This window comes from Hemicordylus capensis, chromosome 4 (assembly GCF_027244095.1).
Source record: "Hemicordylus capensis ecotype Gifberg chromosome 4, rHemCap1.1.pri, whole genome shotgun sequence".
In the NCBI taxonomy this organism is placed as follows: Eukaryota; Metazoa; Chordata; class Lepidosauria; order Squamata; family Cordylidae; genus Hemicordylus; species Hemicordylus capensis.
Window position 1 is genome coordinate 318,375,306 of NC_069660.1, and position 23,503 is coordinate 318,398,808.

General features: G+C 47.9%; 1 protein-coding gene across 2 annotated transcripts in view; it reads left to right on the plus strand.

Annotated features, from left to right (window-relative positions):
• Positions 1-23,059, plus strand: part of LOC128324961 (ubiquitin carboxyl-terminal hydrolase CYLD-like) — a 34,978-nt gene extending 11,919 nt beyond the window's left edge. The window contains exons 5-16 of one of the 2 annotated variants that reach the window (XM_053250213.1): positions 6,133-6,208; positions 12,191-12,399; positions 13,263-13,416; positions 13,877-14,012; positions 14,423-14,533; positions 14,864-14,955; positions 15,711-15,777; positions 16,472-16,604; positions 17,439-17,547; positions 18,379-18,497; positions 19,875-20,094; positions 20,981-23,059. In XM_053250213.1, coding sequence (XP_053106188.1) covers positions 6,133-6,208; positions 12,191-12,399; positions 13,263-13,416; positions 13,877-14,012; positions 14,423-14,533; positions 14,864-14,955; positions 15,711-15,777; positions 16,472-16,604; positions 17,439-17,547; positions 18,379-18,497; positions 19,875-20,094; positions 20,981-21,210 — 1,656 coding nt within the window. In that variant the 3' untranslated portion in view covers positions 21,211-23,059. The remainder of the gene's footprint in view (positions 1-6,132; positions 6,209-12,190; positions 12,400-13,262; positions 13,417-13,876; positions 14,013-14,422; positions 14,534-14,863; positions 14,956-15,710; positions 15,778-16,471; positions 16,605-17,438; positions 17,548-18,378; positions 18,498-19,874; positions 20,095-20,980) is intronic. The other variant, XM_053250214.1, reaches the window with a different exon arrangement.
• The last annotated feature ends 444 nt before the right edge of the window (positions 23,060-23,503 follow it).

Here is a 23,503-nt window from a genome sequence, read left to right on the forward strand (position 1 = left end):
CTTGCCTCTCGTTGCCCATTAACAAATCAAGTGTATCAATGCACATGGAGAGCGTTTCTCCAATGGTCTTGTCATCACTGTATTGCTAAGGGTCAGACCAACCTTAATTAGGGGTGTGCACCGGACCGCGGACCTGCGGCTCGGCACTGGGGTGGGGGGGTCCATTAAGGGTGGGGGGGGGCTTTACTCACCCCTCCCGCGCTTTGCTGCTTCGGCACCATAATTAGTTTAAAAAATGCGCCGCAGAATCCCTCGCCGCTCCGGGGCTCCTTCTTGACTTCAAAATCGGGCGGCAGGATACTTCCCTGCCGCCCCCAAAGCCCCCTCAAGCCATTTGAGCTCTTTAAATCTCGCCCCGGACCGAGTGCTAAAGCGCTCGGGCGGGCGGCGGGGAGATGTCCGTCCGTCCGCCCGCCCCCTTCCCTGCCTTCTGCGAAGTGCAGGGAGCCTTCTGCGAAGTGCAGGGAGCCTTCTGCGTGCGCAGAAGCAGGGAGCCTTCTGCGCGCGCGTGCGCAGAAGGCTCCCTGCACTTCGCAGAAGGCAGGGAAGGGGGCGGGCGGACGGAAGGACATCTCCCCGCCGCCCGCCCGAGCGCTTTAGCACTCGGTCCGGGGCGAGATTTAAAGAGCTCAAATGGCTTGAGGGGGCTTTGGGGGCGGCAGGGAAGTATCCTGCCGCCCGATTTTGAAGTCAAGAAGGAGCCCCGGAGCGGCGAGGGATTCTGCGGCGCATTTTTTAAACTAATTATGGCGCCGAAGCAGCAAAGCGCGGGAGGGGTGAGTAAAGCCCCCCCGCCCTTAATGGACCCCCCCACCCTAACCCTCCCGAACCAAAACCACCCCTTGTCCGGACCGGTTCGGAGGCCAGTAGAATGGTCTCCGAACCGATCCGTGCACACTACTAACCTTAATCACCTCTTGCAGTTCTTACAAGAAGGCCTGGATAAATAAAGGGCTGAGACCGAACACACTGAGGAGACAGGCGGCCTCCCTTGTATCTCTCATATCAGGGGGATATTCAAAGGCCTCTATAAGTCATCCCTTACTGAAGCGTTTCCAAGAGGGGCAACTCTTTTATCTCCGCGAGTTGCACACCGATTCCCTACTTGGAATTTAAACACGGTTCTAAAGGCACTACAACATCAGCCATTTGAACCCAGTAGGTCAATACCATTGAGACTACTGTGCCTTAAATTAGCCTTCCTGGTGGCCGTGACTTCGGCAAGGCGAGTATCAGAATTGAGGGCGCTGTCAATTCATAAATCTTATTGTATAATATCAGAGGATTCCGTACGCCTGATACCGGACCCATTCAGCCGCCCAAAGGTGTTATCTGACATCTATGTGTCACAAGATGTATACTTGCCATCATTTTGCCCACATCTGACACATCCTCAAGAGAAGTGGTGGCATAAGCTGGATGTCCGTTGCTGCCTAAAGAAATATATTTCACCGTCCGCCAGTTTTCTAAAGATAGACGCACTGTTTGTGTCATACCTGCCGGCCTCTATGGGAGAGGCGGTGTCTTCAAGGACAATTGCAAGATGGATCAGAGCCTGCATTTCTCTTGCATATGAGGTTCAGCATGTTCATCCACCTCAGAACATAGTAGCTCATTCTACCAGGTCTACTGCGACGTCAGTGGCCTTCGCAACTACCACCCCTGTTCAGGAGATCTGTAAGGCGGCAGTTTGGAAGAATCCATCCACATTTATCAAACATTACAAATTGGACCTATATGCTTCCGCTCAGGTGGCCTTTGGGAGGCGGGTTCTCCAGGGAGTGCTTCCTCAGGAGTAGAGCAAGATGCGGGTTCCCTCCCGGAGATGTACTGCTTTGATATGTCCCAATGAGATGCCTTGATTGCAGCACCTGAGAACGGAGCATTGGTCACTTACCGTGAAGGCTTCTTCTGGTTGCTGCAGTCAAGGCATCTCGGCCCACCTGGATAAGTGTGTGTGTGTGTGTGTGTGTGTGTGTGTGTGTATATATATATATATATATATATATATATATATATATATATATTTGCTCTACTCCAAGTGAATTACTTGTTAGGATGGGTATGGGAAAGGTTGTTACTGTGTTTCCCCGAAAATAAGACAGTGTCTTATATTAATTTTAGCCCCAAAAAATGCACTAGGGCAATTAGCGGTACATCAGAAATTACTGCTAGGTCTTACTTTTGGCGTAGGTCTTACTTTCGGGGAAACAGGGTAGATCCCAACTCATGTCTTATTCTATGTTATGTTACAGATGGGTTACACTGCCTTCATGTTGGCTACCTGTTTTCTATCTAGTTGTTTCAGTATGGTCTATCATATCTGATTTAGATGTACCTTCTCTTATGCTAACTCGGTCTATAAGAACTGGGGCGGGGTCGTCTCCGTCGGGCTCTAAAAGGCTTTCTATTAGTATTTTACATAGTCCTGCCCAGGAGCACGTGATGGAGATAACCCAATGAGATGCCTTGACTGCAGCAACCAGAAGGAGCCTTCACGGTAAGTGACCAATGCTCCGTTTGCGAAATCTTGAGTGGGCAGATCCTGCCTGAGATTTTGAATAACTGCTAGTTAGATAGAATTATTCTAGGCTGGACTTGGCCCAACTTGGTATATGGTCACTACTGATGATGATGAAGAAGAAGAATAATTTATTTTATTCCTAGCTTAGCCACAGATTTCCTATTCATTATTTTCTGTTGGTCACTTCGCTGAAGCTATAACTTACGGTTGTCGCTTACCTGTCCCGGCAATAGTGGAAAACATCTGATGGAAAAAAAGGCTTTTCCAAACTGCTGATAAGCTGCGGAGGAATCCCCCACTACTCTTTCCTGAATGGACAGTCAGGGAGGAGGCAAGAGGAGGACAAAGGGCACTTAAGGCCACAGGGAAGTGGTATTCCCATGCAGAGGGCAAGCCGGGGGAGGACCAGTAGCTCAGCGGTAGAGCGTGTGCTTTGCATTCAGTCCCTGGCATCTCCAGGTAGCGCTTGGAAAGATCTCTGTCTGATACCTCGGAAAACTGCTGCCAGTCAGTGTAGATAGTTCTGGGCTAGGTGGACCAGTGGTTTCTGTATAAGGGAACGTCATACGTACAAGCTAATAGCCGCCAGTGCTGTCCTGCTCAACCTCTGTGTTCCTCAAGGGATTATTAATATTGGGCAAAATAGCTATTTTCTGCATTGTTAAAGTCAGTTGCTAGTTGACCAAAGTGTATTCTGGGGAACTCTGGGTCTCCTTGGGTTACTCAACAAGAAGTTCAGTGACTCAGTGGTGTGACAAAGTCTGTAATGGAAAAGTAGCTTGCCCACAGTTGCCCATCTCTTCCTACTGTGTGCTTTCTCAGTTTATCAGCCCTGACAGGGCTGGCCAGCATCTCACATAAACTGTGTACCACCTGAAACATTCCCCTAGAATTCTCTGCAGTGTGTAAGAGTGGTAGATGTGTCTTGTACAAATGTGTATGCCAAGAAAGTGTTCCCCAGAGGGAACAAATTATTCTAGTACAGTGTTGTTCTTAATTTTTAAACACTGTACTAGAATAATTCTTGCAAGATGAACAAGATTTCTGTAGAGTCGAGGAGCGTCAGATCACTCCAGAAAGCATGGAACTTATTTAAAACTACCATACTAGAAGCATAGCTGGAATGTATACCAAGAAGAAGGAAAGGTACCACCAAGTTCAGGAGGATGCCAGCGTGACTAAAAAGTAGAGTAAGGGAAGCTATAAAAGGGAAAAAGATTTCCTTCAGAAAATGGAAGTCCTGTCCAAATGAAGAGAACAAGAAGGAACATAATCTCTGGCAAAAGAAATGCAAGGGCACAATGAGGGATGCAAAGAGAGAGAGTTTGAGGAGCATATACCTAGAAGTGTCAAGGGAAATAACAAAAACTTCTTTAAATATATCAGAAGTAGAAAACCTGCCAGGGAGGTGGTTGGACCCTTAGATGATGAGGGTGTGAAAGGGATTATTAAGGAAGATAATGAGATTGCAGAGAAGCTGAATGAGTTCTTTGCATCTGTCTTCACAGCGGAGGGTACTGATCATATACCCTCTCCAGAATTGAGTTTTTCAGGTTTAGGGGCTGAGGAACTGGGTGAATATGAGGTGACAAGGGAAGATGTTCTAAACTGTCTTGAAAAGCTAAAAGTTAACAAATGGCCAGGGCCAGATGGCATCCACCCAAGAGTTCTGAAGGAACTCAAATGTGAAATTGCCGATCCCCTAGCAAAAATATATAATAATTATTATAATTATAATTATAATTTTTTTTTTTACATTTATATCCCGCTCTTCCTCCGAGGAGCCCAGAACGGTGTACTACATACTTAAGTTTCTCTTTCACAACAACCCTATGAAGTAGATTAGGCTGAGAGAGAAGTGACTGGCCCAGAGTCACCCAGCTAGTTTCATGGCTGAATGGGGATTTGAACTCAGGTCTCCCCGGTCCTAGTCCAGCACTCTAACCACTACACCATGCTGGCTCTCTTATATAACTTGCCCGTATAATCAGGCTCTGTACCAGAGGACTGGAAAGTAGCCAATGTGACTCCAATTTTCAAGAAGGGATCCAGGGGGATCTGGGAAATTACAGGCTGGTCAGCTTAACTTTGGTGCCAGGTAAATTGATGGAAAGCGTACTTAAGGACAAAAGCATAAAGAACAGGCCTTGTTGAGGGAGAACCAGCATGGCTTCTACAAGAGAAAGTCTTGCCTCAGAAACCTTTTGGAGTTCTTTGAGAGTGTCAACAGGCATGTGGATAAAGGTGATCTGGTTGACATTGTATACTTGGACTTCCAAAAAGCTTTTGACAAAGTTCCCTACCAAAGTTTACTCAAACTCTTGAGTAAACTTAGCAGTCATGGAATAAGGAGACAGGTTCATGTGTGGATTGGTAACTGATTGAAGGACAGGAAACAGAGAGTAGGAATAAATGGACAGTTTTCACAATGGAGGTAGGTAGGAAGTGGGGTCCCCAAGGGATTGGTACTGGGACCAGTGTTCTTTAACTTGTTCATAAACTATCTAGAAGTTGGGGTAGTGTGCAAAGTGGCCAGATTTGCAGATGTCACTAAACTATTTAGGGTAATGAAATCCGCAATGGATTGTGAGGAACTCCAAAAAGATCTCTCCAAACTGGGGGACTGGGCGACAAAATGACAAATGCAGTTCAATGTAAGCAAGTGTAAAGTGATGCACATTGGGGCAAAAAACACCTTCACATATACGCTGATGGGATCTGAGCTGTTGGTGACTGACTAGGAGAGAGATCTTGGGGTCGTAGTGGACAGCTCATTGAAAGTGTTGTCTCGGTGCACGGCAGCTGTGAAAATAGCTAATTCCATGCTAGGAATCATTAGGAGGGGGATTGAAAATAAAAATGCTAGTATTACAATGCCCTTCTACATATCTATGGTGCGGCCACATCTGGAGCACTGTGTACAGTTTTGGTCACCGTATCTTAATAAGGATATTGTAGAACTGGAAAAGGTGCAGAAGAGGGCAACGAAGATGATCAGGGGCCTGGAGCACCTTCCTTATGAGGCTAGGCTACAGCATCTGTGGCTCTTTACCTTGGAAAAGAGGCAACTAAGAGGAGACATGATCGAAGTGTATAAAATTATGCATGGCGTGGAGAGGGTAGACAGAGAGAAATTTTCCTCCCTCTCTCACAACACTAGAACCAGGGGTCACCCCATGAAACTGAAGGTTGGGAAATTTAGGACCGACAAGCGGAAGTACTTTTTCACACAGCACATAATTTATCTATGGAATTCCTTGCTATGGGATGTGGTGATGGCCACTAGCTTGGATGGCTTTAAAAGGGGTTTAGACAGATTCATGGAGGACAGGTCTATCCATGGCTACTGGTCTGGTGGCTGTGGGCCATCTCCAGCCATGGAGTCAAGATGACTCTCAATACCAGTTGCAGGGGAGCAACAGCAGGAAAGAGGGCATGCACATACTTCTTGCTTGTGGGCTCCCCAGAAGCATCTGGTGGGCCACTGTGTGAAACAGGATGCTGGACTAGACGGGCCTTGGGCCTGATCCAGCAGGGCTGTTCTTATGTTCAATGTAGTTGTCATTTCTGTCACCCTTAAATTCTCCTTTTTCCTTTTTGTCTTTTAGGAAGAGGAAGCGTCAACAGATGTTTTCAGGGTTATACCCATGGAGTCTGTGGTGAAGGAAGAGCTGCTCTCCTCAGGTAAGGTGGCGTTCTGGTCTGTCCCTGGAGTTCCTGTTCTCTGTTTTGGAGGGAAACAAAGGGCAACAAAACATCCCAGTTGCATTGCAGTCCTGAGGAGTTTAAATGGCTCTTTCCGAAGGCACATTCCCCTGCCTCCCTACTTTTGTGGCAAGTGTCTGGTAATATCTTTGGTAATATCTCTGTTGCATTTCATTTTCAAAACACTCTGAAAACATGGGTGCGTAGAGCACCCTTGTGTGTCAGACATGAGCTCCTCTTGCTTAAGAATACAGGTAGGGAAAAGTTAAATGAATCTCATGGGCGACTCTGGGCCAGTCACTTCTCTCTCTCAGCCTAACCTACCTCACAGGGTGGCTGTGAGGATAAACATAACCATGTACATTGCTCTGGGCTCCGAGGAAAAACAGGACACAAATGTAAACATGTGTGCCTGTGCTGGTGTGTGCAGGCGCTTCGGAGACTTCCGGCCACATCTGGAAGACGAGGGCAACGGGGTGGCAGGGAGGTATGTTGCTGCCCCGATCGGCTTTGTAAAAAATGGACGCCGGCAGGGAAAAGCGGCGGGAGGGGTAAGTGCACCCTCTCCTGCTCTTAAAGAGAGACCCCCACCACCTTTGAACTGGTGGAACCACTGGTTCTTTGAACCGGTTCGGAGGCCCATAGAGGGCCTCTGAACCAGTTCCGTGCACATCCCTAATAGGAGAAAGAGCCCTCTAACACCGGGAATCCTGTCAGACCACCTCATAGACCAAGGCCAGTTGTTATGGTTGTTCAGGTGGACACAGACATTGAGACTGTCCCCAATACTAACAACACACCAACAAAACACCACTGGAGGGGCCCTAGATTTGGAGGAGGATGAATGGTCGGGAGTGGAGGAACCAGACAGTCTGGAGGGCCCCCCGCCGAGACCTTTTCAACAGGTTGATTTTGTCCCCCTCATGACCAAGGCTATTTCAACTCTGGGGCTACAGTCTTCACCCACTCCTGACACAGCCACCCCAGTAACTAAGAGAACGCTGGTGTTTCCGAAGCCAAGGTCTGATTGCTTGGCACTACCCCTTACTCTACCGTTTTGTTGAGGCCATAAAGGAAGAATGGCCTCTTCCAATCGGAAATCCTTAGTTCTTGCAAGTAAATATTATTCTTTTCAGCAGGAGCCGTCTGACATGTTTAAAACTCCCTCCACCAATGCTCTGGTGATGGCATTGTTGTCAGGGTCGCTGCTACCCCGTGATGGGGAATTTGCATTAAAGGATACAACAGGTAATTGTTTGGAGGCAGCCATGTGTAAATCACATGATGCAGCTTCTTTATCTCTCCGGGCCTCAGCACTGTTTCTTCACTGCCTTCTTCACTGCTCTCCAGAGCCTCGCTTATTTGGCTGGATGACCTCATCCAAGACCCACCTACTGACACCCCCCCCCCCAAAAATTGCATAGACAGTTGGTGAAGATTCAGAAAGCTCAGGTGTTTATCTCTGATGCTATGTTAGTCACTGTACATTTCACATTGCATTCAGCAGTATCTTCTGTTGTGGGTCTCAGGAACCTCTGGTTGAAATACTGGAAGTGGACCCTTCATCTAAGACAAACCTCACAGCAGTACCTTTTGATGGCAGTAAGCTCTTTGGAGAGGCGGTGCTTAAAGACATCCTGATTGAGTCAGAGGACAAAAGGAAAGTCTTGCTGTCTACTTTTCATAAATAGGAATGTACACAGTCCAGAATGTCTTCTCAAAACTTTCAGCCCTTTCACCAGACTCGGCTGCCTTTTTGTGGGCATGACTAGGATTTTAGATCCCAGTGCCAGCAGTGGAATAGGTCAAGGGCCAAGCGACAGTTTGATAGTGGCTGACCCACTACCATAGCCCAGCCCAGAGTGGGGAAACAGCAGGCTTGACTCACCCCAGAAGATGTTGGACGGTTGCCTCTCATCTTTTCTGCATACCTGGGAGCTTTCAACAACAGATGTCTGGGTGCTGGACTCTGTGGCCACTGGATACAGAATAGAATTGGATGCCAACCCTCCAAACAGATTTCTTCCCACTCCAACCTCGCGTTCGCCTACCAAGGATGTGGGCCTTCAGGAGGCATTCAGGCACCTACTGGACATCAGAGGCTGTCGAATTGCAACCCCCAGATCAACAGGGCAAGGACGTCGATACTATTCTGTTTATGGCACCCAAGAAGGATGGCTCCCTTTGGGCCATCTTGGATCTAAAATACCTGAATCATTGGGTGAGAAGACGAAGTCAGGGTGGAGTCCCTAAGGTCAATTGTGGAGGTCCTTCAGCAGACCTTCTGGCCTCAGTTGACCTCAGGGAAGCTTACTTATATATTCCGATCCATCCCATCAGCTTCCACCTATTCCGATTCCTGTGTGCGGTGGTCCACTATCAGTACCAAGCCCTGCCCTTTAGGTTGTCGTTGGCACCATGTATGTTCACAAACATACTAGTGCCAATAATGGCTTATTTATTTATTATTTATTATTTTATTCGATTTTTATACTGCCCTTCCAAAATGGCTCAGGGCAGTTTATAATTAAAACCATTAAAATCGGATAACGATTAAAACAAATTATAAAACAGTATAAAACAACAATTAACCATTAAAACATCATAAAACAGCAATTAAAAAATCACAACAATTAAAAAAACCCTAAAAAGCAGATTACAACATTAAAACCAATTTAAAAACCCTGGAAGGCCAGGCCAAACAGATCGGTTTTAAGGGCTCTCCTTATAATGGCTTACGCACGCCTCCAAGGGGTCAGGGCATTAGCGTTCTTAAACGACTTGCTTATCAAGTCCCCATCTCTAAGCGCCACCCTGCAGGATGTCGAAACAACACTAAGAGTGCTGGAGGACCACAGGTTCCTAATAAAGCACGAGAAAAGTCACCAGGATCCAACACACCAACTTGTACATCTGGGGGTATTGATCGGCACGCAGAAAGACAGATTATTTTAAATGCCAGAATGACTTCAGACCCTACAACAGGCAGTGTCACAAGTACTCACCAACAGAACTGTTCCTCTGACAGCATTGTCATGCTTGCTGAGCCTGATGCTGGCAGCCTTGGATTCAGTGCTGGTGGATGTCAGCCCAGGGCATTTGGTCTCCAGCCAAATGCGCTCACATCATCAATTGGATGGAGCTGTGGGCAATCAGGTTAGCCCTATTAGCCTTCAAGCCTATGGTGCACCATCGGTATGTACTTGTAAAGACAGACATCATTACTGCAAAAGCCCATGTAAACAGGCAGGGAGGTACGCATTCAAGGTCCCTAGGAACATAGGAAGCTGCCATATACTGAGTCAGACCATTGGTCTATCTAGCTCAGTATTGTCTTCACAGACTGAGAGCGGCTTCTCCAAGGTTGCAGGCAGGAGTCTCAGTCTCAGCCCTATCTTGGAGATGCTGCCAGGGAGGGATCTTGGAACTTAGATGCTCTTCCCAGAGCGATTCCATCATGCCCTAAGGGGGATATCTTCTAGTGCTCACACTTCTAGTCTCCCATTCATATGCAACCAGGGCAGACACTGCTTAGCTAAGGGGACAAGCCATGCTTGCTACCACAAGATGGAGGCGATCTTCTTGATGCACTGGGCAGAGACGCATCTCCTTTCTGTAATGGTGCACCATGTTCAGGGCAACCTGAATTCAGTGACAGATTGGCTGAGCTGCAAAGACCTTCTACCAGGGGAGTGGGAACTCAGACAGTTGGTCTTGCATCTGATTACATCCCACTTCGATCTGCCACAGATAGATCTTTTCGTGCCACCACACAATGTGAAACTATGCTGCTTCTACACGAGGTTCTATTGCAGACGAGCAGAAACAGCAGATGCATTGCCAGTACTGTGGCCAACAGTCCTCTTATATGCATTCCCATCAACTCCTCTTCTCAGCCGTCTACTTTGGAAGATCCGAGTCCTCAGAGCGGTGGTCATAGTGGTGGCTCCATTTTGGCCTTGAAGGACATGGTTTGCAGAACTTTAGAACCTGTCAACAGTGGCACACCTTCCACTTCCTGTAACAGAAGATCCGTTATAATAAGGTCCAATGCGTTGTCAAGATCCAGTTTGGTTAAAGCTTGCTGCCTGGAGACTGAGCGGCACATGTTGAAGACACATGGCTATTCCATGTATGAAGGATTATGAAGAGATCTGGTCTTGTGGTAGCAAGCATGACTTGTCCCCTATGTTCCAACTCAGTGCTGAATACACTTTTGGTGTCCAGGCGTGAGTCTACCAACAGTGCACATGGAGGGCTTTCCTATGTTGGTTGGCTAGGAACTCTGTTCTGAAGGGTGAAGCTACAATGAAACATCTGCTCCAGTTTTTTACAGGAGGACCTAGAAAAAGGCTTGAGGGCAAATACATTAAAGCGACAGGCGTCCTCATTAGTAGGTCTAATCTCTGGAGTTTTTAGAGGTTCTGTGCAAGCTTCTCCACATCTGAAGTGTTTTCTCAGGGGTGCGACCTTGCTGACTCATCCTGTAGTCCATCAGTTTCTGTCGTGGAACTTGCGTACTGTACTGAGAACGCTCCAATCCTCATCTTTTGAGCCTCTAAGAACCATTCTGCTAAGACATTTGTCTTTCAAAACAGCCTTTCTAATAGCGGTTACATCGGCATGAAGAGTCTTGGAGCTAAGGGCTCTGTCTGCACACAAGAACTTGTGCATATTTTCCAAGGACTCAGTCCATCTAATTCCTAATCGTGCATCCAAAGGTATCCTCAGCCTCTCACCAATCACAGGATATCGTGTTACCCTCTTTCTGTCCAACATAGGTACATCAGATAGAAAAAGCATGACATAAATTGGATGCATGTAGCTGCCTGAAGATTAATCTGCGACGTACTGAGCACTTTAGAGTAACGGAATCCTTATTTGTCTCTCTTCATCCAAGTTTGATGGGCCAACCAGTCTCATAATCGACCATAGCCCGGTGGATCAAGGTGTGTATATCTTTGGCCTATGAGGCACAACATCTCAGAGCGCCTAACATGATCTTGGCGCATTCCACAAGGGCAGCGGCTACTTTGGCGTCATTTTCTACAAATGTTCCCATCCAAGAGATCTGTCAAGCTGTCATCTGGAAGGCACTCTCAACATTTACTAAGCATTATAAGATGGACTCTTATGCCTCAGATCAGGCAGCCTTTGGCAGACGGGTCCTCCAGCAAGTCCTTTCCCCTGAGTAGGTGCAAGGGTTCCCTCCCAATCAGTGGTTCTAAGGGCTGTGCTATGGTATATTCCCACTCAGATGCCATTGAACTCAGCCCCACAGAACAGTATTGGTCACTTACTGTGAAGGCTCCTTCTTGTGGCTGTATTCAAGGACATCTGGACTTGCCCATGAAATGTTCACACCTACTCAAGGGAAAAAAATGGGAGGCAGAGTTTGGGGGGGTGGTTTTTTCTCTACTTAGAGATCTGTTACCTCACCTGTTTGTGCCTTTTGGCGATGTTATTGTCACTGTTTGTCCAAAATGACTACCATCTCGCTAATACTTGGCCTAAAAGAACTGAGTGGGCTTATCCCCTGGGGCTCTTAAGGGCTTTGTCTAATTTGCATAGTCCTGCCTTGAGCCACGTGAAAAGGATAACACACTCAGATGTCCTCGAATACAGCCACAAGAAGGAGCCTTCACGGTAAATGACCAATGCTCCGTTCTCTGTGGCTGCCCCAGGGCTCTGGAATATGCTCCCTTTTGAAATAAGAGCATCTCCTTCTCTGTTTGCTTTTAGGAAGACCCTCAAGATGCACCAGTTTTCTCAGGCTTTTAACTGAATTTAATTTTAAACTGTTTAATTTGTTTTTATTTTATGAGATTGTTTTTTATTGTGTTATGTGAACTTTTAACTGTTTTTCTCTGTTATATTGTGATAAATTTGTAGACTGCCTAGGGATGTACATATTAGGCGGTATAAAAATATGAACTATAAAGCATTTGTGTTGCTTTTCAGCCTTTGAAGTGGAGACTGACTCGGGACCCCAGGAGCAAGTAAAACGTAAAAGAATCGAGAGTACGAAGGACCTGGCAAGCAAACTGCCCTCCCTTGGTGTAAACTCTGTGGTGCAGATCAGCTTGGACAAGGAGAATTCAGTCACGGGGACTATCCGCTGGATTGGCTGCCTATCGAATACTCAGCAGACAATGGCTGGAGTTGAGCTGGTATGTGCTAAGAGTCATGTGTGCATATACATATATGGTTCCTGGATTCTGTGTCTTGGTTGCACTGTAGCCTTACAAAAACCAGAACATAGGATGGACCTATGCAAGACAGGAGCCACTCCCATCCTCAGTGAGTTCAGTGACTGACATACCATGCAAACCTACGTTCATGTAATGTTGTGTTTGTGCAGTTGCGCAGGAGTGCAATTTGTGTAACAGGACAGCCATTATTTCCAATGAACGTAAAGTTACACGGTATGTCACTTGCAGGAACCAAGTAAAATGGGTGGAAACTGCCAGGGGCAGGGCAAACCTTTGTCCCGAGTCCTTCCTAGAAACCATGTCACTAGGATCCTTGAAATTGATAGGGGTAGCTACTTCCAGTTGGCCTTAATTAGACCTTTCTGCAGCCATTGGTACTAGCACTCCTAAAAAGTGCTAGTAACTCCCCGACATTATGTCCTTAACTCAGTAGTGGGACCTGGCAGGCAGCCTATTTCAGAATAGGAAGGTCACAGATGGAGGTGGTGATGGGAAAGTGACTGTCCTTCCTCTGAGACCTTCCTTCAGGATTCCACCTTGTCCCGTCTTTTCAGTGTGTCCATAGGACTGCCATGTGAGATTGTGCAGCAGTTTGGACTTCAGTGCCATCAGTATGAGGCTGCTGAATGCCAGGCTCTCTTCCTCCACCTGCTGACCCAGCTCCTGCTTTGACATCCAGCCAAAGGAAGAGTTCTGTGTGACTTGGAACATGCATAATGCCTTGTGAACAGTAGTGATACATTTTGCACCCAAGCTCTTCTAACCAGCAGTCCTGAGCCCTGTGTGTTTGCCTGCCTGAGCGATCTCATCCTCCTTCACAGGATGAAGATAAAGGTGTTTCGGATGGCGAGTGGCAGGGTGTGCGCTACTTCACCTGTGCCCCAAAGCGCGGCCTCTTTGTGAAGCTGGAGACATGCCAGCCAGACATGCGTTTTCTGTCCAACAGCAACACCTTCATGGAGCCCACTGCCTTCAGTAAGTTCCCTTCTGCCACTTGAGGCACTCCAGATATATCTTGTGTCAAACAAGCTGGTGAGGATAAAATGACCTTCCACCAGCAGCTCACAATGGCTCTTGAGAGCTGGCTTTTCTTAAACATACAAAGCGGCCTTATATGGAGTCAGACCTTGGTCCACCTAGCTCAGTATTGTCTACACACTGGCCAGGGCCTCTCCAGGTTTCAGATGAGGATCCTTGCCAGCCTTCTGTGGAGATGTTGGGGATGAAACCTGGAACCTTCTGCACGTAAGGCATTTGCTCTGGCACTGAACTGCTCCTCCTTTTGCCATCACCCTCCATTGGCAGTTCTCTCTGTCTTGCTGTCATATCTCCTAATAGCCCCTTAAAAAGGAGAAAGAACCAGTTTTTCAGAAACAGAAAGTTATCTCAGGATCTTTTTTTGTCTTTTTTTAAAGGAAGCATTTTTCTGTTTCAGGTGGCCTGGATACTCCTGCCATCCAGAGCAACTCTCCCCCTCTCAGGAATGATGTGGCCGTGAATGTGCTTCAGGGGCGAATGAAAGGAATCCAGGGCCACTGCAACTCCTGTTACATGGATGCTGCACTTTTCAGGTAGGTGGCTCTGCTTGCCTCCTTTTCAAACACACACCAAGTAGTTCCCTTTTGGAAACCGAACTAGATCCGTTTGTTCTATGGAAATTGCCCGGCATAGGAGCCTTGAGGGCTGCTTGGATCTCAAATAAAGAAGGGCAGAACCTTCTCTTGTTTCCTGGCCTGAGATCTTAGCCTGCTGTGATGTTTGATCTTGCCAGGATAAATACGTTTCTCTGAATATTGAGTTGGAACATTGGACACTCTCTCTGATGGAAACCTCTCTTATCCTCTGTTGCTCATGTTGTTGCTTCAATCTCTCTCTGTTTCTATCAGTTTTTTTAATCTGCCACTGCTCTGTTACCATCCTCCGCTCTGAGATGTTGCTGCCAACCCACTAGAGTTACCAAGTGCATCCTCTTTCACCACAGCCTCTTTTCCTGCACCTCTGTCTTGGATTCCATGCTCTTCAAGCCCTCCCTCCCACCCGACGAGCACATTCAGAAGATCCTCCGGGACAAGATAGTCAACCCTCTTAGACAGTGAGTAGTCCACTCAGGGTGCTTCAAGCTCCCTCTGCTCTGTGTGTGTTTATTTTGCAATTATGCAGTTGCACCACGCAAGTGCCATAGTTAGCATTTTGTGTTGAATTCTGTCTTCTCAGGGCTGAGCATCTAAACTTCTGTTAAAAAAAATATCAAGTTTCTAGTTCTTTTGTCTGTGACTGTGAACTTGAGAACCTGTGGGTGATGCTTGGTGTATATCCAAGAAGTTGAACCATGGCTGACCTGGATTTCAGTGGCTGGGGTTGAGGCTTAAGTCATTTGCCTGTATCTCAGAGAAAGATTTTAGCATTTCCTTTTGTTTTTCAGGAATGGCTTTGTTGCTGCAGGCAATGTAATGGATCTTCGTCACCAGCTGACTGAGAAAGGGCAGTGTTCCAGCTTTGCCACTTCTGAGAAAGGTGAAATGTTCTTGTCCTTTAGTGCACTTCTGTATTGCTGAGGTGTCCCCAGTTCAGCATTTTGTCTATCGAGCCACATTTAAAAACAAAATCCCTGGTGTGCTCCTTCCTTTCAATATTACACTTTTTGATGTGGTTAAATCGCCATCTGGTGCTTCTACCTTCTCAGTTTGTCATGGCCAGTATTTTGTTGGAATGAGTGCTTATCCTAGTAAGATCTGGTATATATTATACTAAGGTGAACCCTGGCTTTCAGTGGCTTTGCTCTGGCTCAGGGAAATAGAATCCTGTATCCTGCAGTGACATCGCATAATACTGAAATGGTAGAATCTCCTTGTGATATGAGGGCTTTGTTATTTTAAATGTGCTTTTAGCTTGGTCTTTTAACTTCTTTAATTCTATTAATTTTTTAACTTCATGTTGTATCTTTTTAAAGTTGTGATCCGCCCCAAGCAGTAGTGTACTGTAGGGACAGGGTATAAATATTTTAAATAAATAAAATTAGTATAGGATATGCCCCCTTAGTATAGCTGTGGTCGCTCAGTAGGGTAGACTAACCCCTCTGCCCTTTGCTTTCCATGTATTCTTGTTCAGTTCTTCTGACTGATGAAGAGGGGCTAGCAGTCTGTACATCTCCCAAAAATGATCACTTGAACAAAAGTTCCATCACTGTCTAGCAGTGCTTTTCTCGAGAAGATGAGATGGGGGTATCGTCATGTGTTGGGTCTGACTTTGTGTTTCCTTTGCCCTTTCAGACCCTGAGGAGTTTCTTAATCTCATTATGCATCGCATTCTTGGGATAGAGCCGCTTTTGAAACTGCAGTAAGTTTTGCATTTCTCCCAGGATATAGATAGTACTAGGAAGGAACTGCAGCACTAGAGGGGCCTTTGTCCTGTAAATGGGGATGGGGGTGTTTTAACAGGGGAGGGGAGCTTTCCAAGTATCCCTTTATATGTGAGGGAGAGGAATGAGGAGGGGCATCACTCTAGGCCAGGATACTGTGCTGTGAGTCTCCCCCCCGCCCCCCGCTGCTTATACACGACTCCCCAGATGTGCCCCTTTCAAGATAGAGGGCAGGTGTTATCCTGGCACAAGGAGCTTCATTGTCAACCGAGTGCTTTGCTGGGCTGCAAAGCCGAGCAGAGAACACCAGTTCTTCCAGTGTTGCTTCATCTGCTGACTTGGAACCTAGTGAGCCTTGTGTGTCTGTATGGCGGGGTGTGTGTGTGTGGTGGGGGGCTAATCCAAGAACCCCCCAAATCCCTGTTGACTCTGTAGAACAATGGTGTGTTGTGCATGGAAGGCAGAGGCTTAGCTCTGGATGAGGGGAGTCTGGCCTGCATCCAGCGGTGTCTCTGAGGAGCTGCTTAGAGAGGAGATGGAACATGGCCTCAGGAAGCCCTTGTGACTGTTCCCTTCACGCTGCTGAAACTGTCCAAAGGATTCCATTTCTGAGGGGGTGGAAGGTGGGCTAGATTGATAAGCACGGATTTGCTACCAGCCTCTTGCTTTCAGGTCTGGAAGGCTGAAGGAGCAGGAGTGCTACTGCTACCAGATCTTCATGGACAAGCAGGAGGACTTGGTGGTGCCCAATGTCCAGCAGCTGGTGGAGCATTCCTTCCTCTCCTCTGATCTCAAGCTGGTGGAGGTGAGTCCTTGAGACTTTTGCTGCAGATGACTGGGTCACTGTTGCTTTATCTTTTAACATTATGATCCTGCGGAGTGTAACCTGCATTGGCTTTGAAGGCTGTACAGAGTGTGATATAAGCAAGGCTGTTCACAGCCTGCTGTTATAAAATGTGTCTAGAAGCTGTGCTCAGAATAAGCAAACTGTTGCCAAGTATGCCTTGAGGAAGGCCCCGTTATTCTGGAGGAGCACATGCTTTGCATGCCGAAGATCAGAGGTTCAGTCTCGGGTGGTAGTGCAGGGACACGGACTTCTCTGTGCCTGAGACTTGGGAAATCCATGGCCGATCAGAGGAGGCAGTACTGACCTGGGTGGACCAGTGAGTTTGCTCTGTGTAGGGCAGTTTCTTATGACCTGAGCGTAATTGTGCATGTCTTATTCTCCAGAATCCAAAGGCCATCTTATCTGGCCTTGTGCTGTGGGTCAGAACCATCAGCACCCTGCTGACCAGCCTATAGAATCCAGGCCCCAGAGACCAAGTGCAGTGCCATCAAATGGTTGAGGGTATTTTGTGGGAGAGGGGTAAGGCAGATTTTAACATTGGAAAGGTATTGGTAGAAAGGAGGACCGTGGACTTCTTCTGTACCTTGCAGTTGCCAAAATTCCTTCTTCTACACTACTTCTAAAAGGTTCAAGAGCGGGCTGTCCTCCTTTTGTCCTGTGTATGTATTTGCTATGTGAGTTTTGACCCAGAGGACATGCCCCTCCCCCTATAAATTCTGTGCATGATTGAATGACATCCAGGGTTCGGAAGAAAGTCCTGGTGACTTGGCTGGCTTTTCTCCTGCTGTCTAGATTCCATCCTGCTTTATCCTTCAAATGCCCCGTTTTGGGAAGGAATACAAAATGTTCAGCAAAATCATCCCCTCCTTGGAGCTGGACATCACTGACCTGCTGCTAGATAGTAAGTGATGCGGGATAAGCTGTTGAGGGAGGGCACCGCATGCACATGCTGCTGCTCACACTGGGGGTCCCCCTGCCCTAGGATGCCATTCATTTTTGCAGTGCTATGTTGTGATGCTGTGTGATGATAGCTCAGGAAAGAAATCCATGGCTGCAGCCTCTGTAACTGACCCAAAATGTGTCATGGAGCCCTGGGTCTGGACAGAGGAAGGTTCTAATCTTTGCTTGCTTATTACATATGTTGATTTATGCTTTAATTGTATGCTGTACCCCAAGGTAGCATTACAACATAGAAAGGGGAAAAATACTCAAAACAATCAAATTGCAACAATAATAAAGGAGTAGCAAAAGAAAACATCACAATATTAACAGAAGCTGATTAAAAAACAAACCTATGCTTCAAAAGGCCTGGGGATACGAAAAGCTTTTGTCTGCAGCTGAAAGGACCTAAGAGGAGTTATCAGGCAAACTGCCATGGGGGGGGGAGCATTCTGTCAGTGGGGAGCCCATGCCACTTGGCAGGCGGCTCAGCTTGCCTGGGTCTGTGGAGGAGGGTGGCGGGAAACGGAGCAGGATCTTTCTCACTGAGGCTTTTTCATATGTGGTCTGGATACTGCCCAGAGTCCCTTGTGGGAAGTTAGCCAGGCTACTCATATGAGCTAAACAACCAGCTTTACTGCTTTGTGGCTTGGGACCCAACGACAACGGGTGGTGGGGGAAGTGGCTTTGCAGTCAGGAATGAATTGGACCCAAGAAGGGCCTTCTGGGCAGAAGCAACTCCCTGCACTCGGAGTAGACTCTGAAGGGTCTGATCTTTGGGCTCCCACTGCAGGTCCCAGGGAGTGTTTTGTATGCGGAGATGTCGCCACTCAAGAATGCTCAGCATGCTTTAAAGACAAGATGTTTGCAGATACCGGACTGAAGCAGTACTGTGACCCTTGCTGCAGGCAGGTAGGCTGTCTGTCTGTGTAGGCTAGGTGGGGAGGGTTCGTGGCCAGGGCCCCAGAGTCACACCCATCCCTCTTGAGGAGCTGTGCGGGCTGTATGGATGACTCTGTAGACACACAGCCCGGTGCGTAGCTCATGAGCTGAACGTCTGCCATGCCAGACAGAAGCAGATTAGTGTAAACATGTTGGGGTGCTGAGTATGCAAGCCCCACCTTGGGGCCACTTTGCGGTGTTCCTCTCCATTGGCTTGTGAGCCTTTGACAGACTCTTCCCACATACTTTACATGTGTCTATCCCAGAAATGGCTTCCCAGAAATCAGCCTTGTTTGGTTACCAACTTACGGGATTTGGTGGCAGGCATCTCTTCCATTACTGGCACAATTCATATTCATAAACCACACAGCCTTGATAGTTTTGGTTCTCAGTGGCCCAAGAGCGAAAGGGGGTGAGCTCTGTCTCCTGCCTGATTAGACTTCCTTTCTTTTCACTGGAATCTCCATTCAGAAATGTGGAACTTTCGAAGGAGTGGTCTGTCAGATTTTGTTCTTAAACAGAATGTCACTTGAGATGTTCTGGAAGCTGCCAGGCTCTGCATAATGGGCCATATTTTCATAATATCGTTCTGTGACTTCAGGTGCTGCTTCCAGTCCCTAACTGTGTATGTTCTATGTTGTCTTTTTCTTTTTTCAAAGCCAGATTCTGTGAGTGGGTTGGATTATGCAGATTTTGAGGACACTTGCAGAACTCTTCCACGGTGTCTCCCCCCCCGCCCCCCCCCCCGATGTTTTCTGCAAACAAGAGCAGAAGTGTGGGAAGGGTTTGGAGAGTTTTTAAAGCTTTGGCAAGGACTAGAAACTTTCTTAAACAAGAATGTTGCACCACAACAGCAGCTTCCGAGCTTTTATGATAGACATGTAGACATCCAGAATACACACATACCTGAGCCCTATTTACATGTTATGTTCAGAGAATAAACAATCTGTGTACAGTGTGTATACATGCTCACTTGTTTGCTCGCTCACTCAATCTTATATTCAATGGATATACACTTCCCATCTGTACCCTGCAAGTGAGGAAGTCTGTCGCCAGGTTCACTTACAAAATGAAAGCACATGGAATCATTCACATAAAGTAAGTGTGTGTGTGCGCACACACACTGCTCTATGACTGAATAGTGCTCTGCTTTATGATGGTTTTATGAGGGTTCATGATCCAGAAAACAAAAAATAACCGGTCTCAATGTCCTTGTCAGTCTCCCTTGAACTGGTTCTGTGGAGTTCCTTTCTAGAAAGGATCAGCTGTTTGAGGACAGCAAGTTCTCAGGTACACAATCTTAAGCCTCACCAGCCTTTTTGGTCTGTTCCTTGTGTCCATTTGCAGGCTCACTCTCATTATCAGCGGAAAACCCATCGGCTAACCAAGCTGCACATCCCTGAGGAGTTCCGCAGGGGTCACCACTTTGGCGGTCTCCGGGTGCTCCGAGAGAAACTGGAGCTCTTTGCCGTTCTTTGCATTGAGACCAGTCACTATGTCTCCTTTGTGAAATATGGACCAGAGAAAGAGAACTGGATGTTTTTTGACAGCATGGCAGACAGGCATGGTAAGTGTGTGTGGGCCGGGGGCTTCTTTTCAAGTGCTGGATCAGTTAGGAAGCCGCCTGATACTGAGTCGGTCCGTTAGTCCATCTAGCTCGCCATTGTCTACATGGACTGGCAGCAGCTCTCCAAGGCTTCAAGCAGGAGTCTCTCCCAGCCCTATCTGGAGATGTTGTCGGGGATTGAACCTGGGACCTGCTGCATGCAAAGCGGCTGCTCTGCCACTGAGCTACGGGCCCATCCCCCAGTTGTTTCAAGCATCACCAAAACATATAGGAATAAGCTTTTGGGTGCTGGGGAGGGAAAGGATTCTCCTCCGGTAGTGGAGCCAGTTTCATGCGAGTGGTTGCAATTGAAAGTGATAGGAAGGCCGTGCCATGTCTACAGTGCTCCATAGGAGGGGCCGAGTCCCACAGCACTCCGCCATCAATGTGAGGACGCTAAGTCAGTTGAGTGCTGGCCTTGTGCTTTTCCCGCAGGGCTATATGGGATGTCAAAGGAAGGGGAGGCTACAGGAAGGAGCACATGCCCCCCTGTTCCTCAGTAGCTGGAGCCACCTGAGGCCAGTCGAGCTGCTCCCACCAGCCTGCTGAGCCTCCCTTTCTTCCGTTTTGTGCACTGTGATTGTCCCTGCCCCCACAACAAATCTTTCTGCTGCTTGTGGTGCAAGAAGCAGGAAACCCAAGGCAGGCTGATGGCTCCAAGACAGTGGGTGGGAGTGTGGGGCTGGCATGTAGGTGATGCTATCATTATGGGGCACAAAAGCCCCACCCCCAGAATATGCAGGGTTTCAGACACCAGAATCTTTGCTGTTGTAGAAGGTGACTGTTCCTGCCTGTGGTAGGCAAAGGGTCAGTCCAGATATAAGACCCAAGGCCTCTTGTGTCCCAGGATGGTCTGGGCCTCCAAAGCCACCTTCCCCTCTCATTGGCCCAGGTGATGAGAACGGCTTCAACATTCCCACTGTGACGCTGTGCCCAGAGGTCGCCAAATATCTGGAGATGCCGGTGGCCGCCTTGGCCATGGAGCAGCCCCGGGACATGGAAGGAGTTGCCAAACGCCTCTTCTGCGACGCCTACATGTACATGTACCAAAGCAAGAAAATGGCACTTTATAAATGACTTTATAAATGATGCCACCAACAGCCCTAATGAAGCAGGACAGAAGTGAAGAAGCTTGCTGTCCTCTTCCGAAACTTCTCCTGTGCTGTTTGCAAAATCGCTTGTTGGGAGAAGGAATTGGCGAAATAGCTTTGCGTTGGGCAGGTGGTGATGTGTACCTTCTGCAAGCTCAGGCCTGTCAGCAGTGTGGGAATAATCTTGATGCAAGAATTTCCACACCTTGTCCTAATGGTTCCCACGCCCTCTCCGGCGAACCATCTCCCAGATGTTCTTGGCCACTGGCACATCCTTTGGACTATAGCTCAGGAAAACAGAAGCTCAGCCTCAGGTTTGGACTGTGACTCTCAGGCTGTAGCTCTGAACCAGGCAAGGTCTCCAGCCCCCTTGCTTTTTACCTGCACTGAATTCCATGAATCCAAAACTCAGTGAAAATTCTTCCTCCTTAGTAATGGGGGAGGAAGGAAATGTCTTGAGAGCAAGAAACCCTTTCATTAAGGAGTTCTGGGTTTGACCTGCAATCTCAAGGGACCAGCAACTGCTACTCTCCTGCACGCTCCCATTTCTTTCTTGATCCCCTTGCATCCGTGACGGCTCTGTATTCATGCCTGTCGTGTCTCATGTTGAAAGCCCCCAGTCTTAGGTGGTGGTGGTTGAGGCTTCAGATGTTTCTTGGTGGCGTTGTGTATCTGGCTAGAAATGCACTTTAAGCATTTCTTAAAGCCATTTCTTGGCCATTACGGTGATCTAGGGAGAAGATAAAGGGGACTCTGACCATTTCTGCCTTTGCCCTTCCATTCTTCCCTCTAATTTTTCCTTTGCAACCCATACATAGCAGAGGCCCGCTCCGCCAAGGGTTGAAAATGTAATTTTCCTGAGCAGGCTGGGTGCACCATATTCTAGGACTCTGTTCCTCAGTCAGTGTCCCAGAGTCCCCTCTGAGCCTCTGCCTCTTCCACTGTCGTTCCTGGAGCCTCTGCACCTTTTAGTCCGACTTGTATTGGCTGCTGGAACCCTGATTCTGACCCCTCGTAAGGAGATGTGGGAGAGAGGCCTGGGGTACTAACACCCACCCTGAAGGGTGGATGCAGAGGAGGCAGAGAATGGCTCCTGGGTGGCCCGTCCTGTCCCGTCCATAATTTAAAGGGTGTTCTGAACAGCCCGGCCTGGTTATTCTCTCAGTCCTCCTGCATGAATCCCTCTCCTCTCCTTGATGCAAACTCAACTTCACTCAGATTTCTCGTGCTTTCTTGTAGAAACCAGCTGCCCCCCCCCCCTTCACCTCCCCTCCAAGCACTGTGAAAATTTCTTGGCCATTTGTCTCCCTTGGGTTGGACTGATCTTCTTTATCGGTTATCTCTTCTTAGTTTTGGTTCTTCTTCATGAAACTTGCAAGGGGTTCTGTCTATTTAATAGCTCCCCGTCTTTGGGCTTTCTATCTAGTAAATACTGTGTGCAATGAAACGTTTTATGGGGAGACCGTGAAGTGCCTTAAACACGTACCCATTTGTCAGATGTAGCCATTAAGTGGGTTTTACTGCTTTTTCTTCTTCTACACCAGCTTGGGTGTTTATACCTGTTTCTACTGAGATTTCCTGCTCTGTATCCTGTGAACAAACTGAGGATTTTCAGCACTTTTCAAAGGATGCTGTTGCTCCCCTGGGGTGGGTGTGAAGCAGGCTTGACAGTGATGCAGAAGCCCTCTAAGGCAGGGGTTCTCAAACCTGGGTCCCCAGGTGTTGGACTTGCTACAATGGCCTTTGGCTGAAGGCCATTAGGGATGGACCCGGACCGGTCCGGAGGCCATTGAAAAGGCCTCCGGACTGGTCCGGACCTGGGTGGTTCAGTTCGGGGGTGGGGGGTAGCTTTAAGTGTGGCAGGAGGGTTTACTTACCCCTCCCGCCGCTTTCCCGCTCTGGCGCCGTAATGTAATGAGTAATTGGGGCGCAGGGCGGCATGTGCGCGCGCAAAGGACTACTGGGAGTTTTTTTAGAGCAAGATTGGGGAAGGGGCGGCAGGGAGGTATCCTGCCGCCCCAATTACTTGTTACATTACGGCGCCAGAGCGGGAAAGCGGCGGGAGGGGTAGGTAAACCCTCCCGCCGCTCTTAAAGCTACCCCCCACCCCAGAGCCGGACTGCAGTGTGGCGGTTCCGTGCAGACCCCTAAAGGCCATTGTGGCTGGGGATTATGGGAGTTGAAGTCCAACATCGGGGACCCAAGTTTGAGAACCCCATGACTTAGCAGGTTTCTCTGCCTTCATCTTGGTGCATCTGTATGGGCTCTTAGAAGCTATA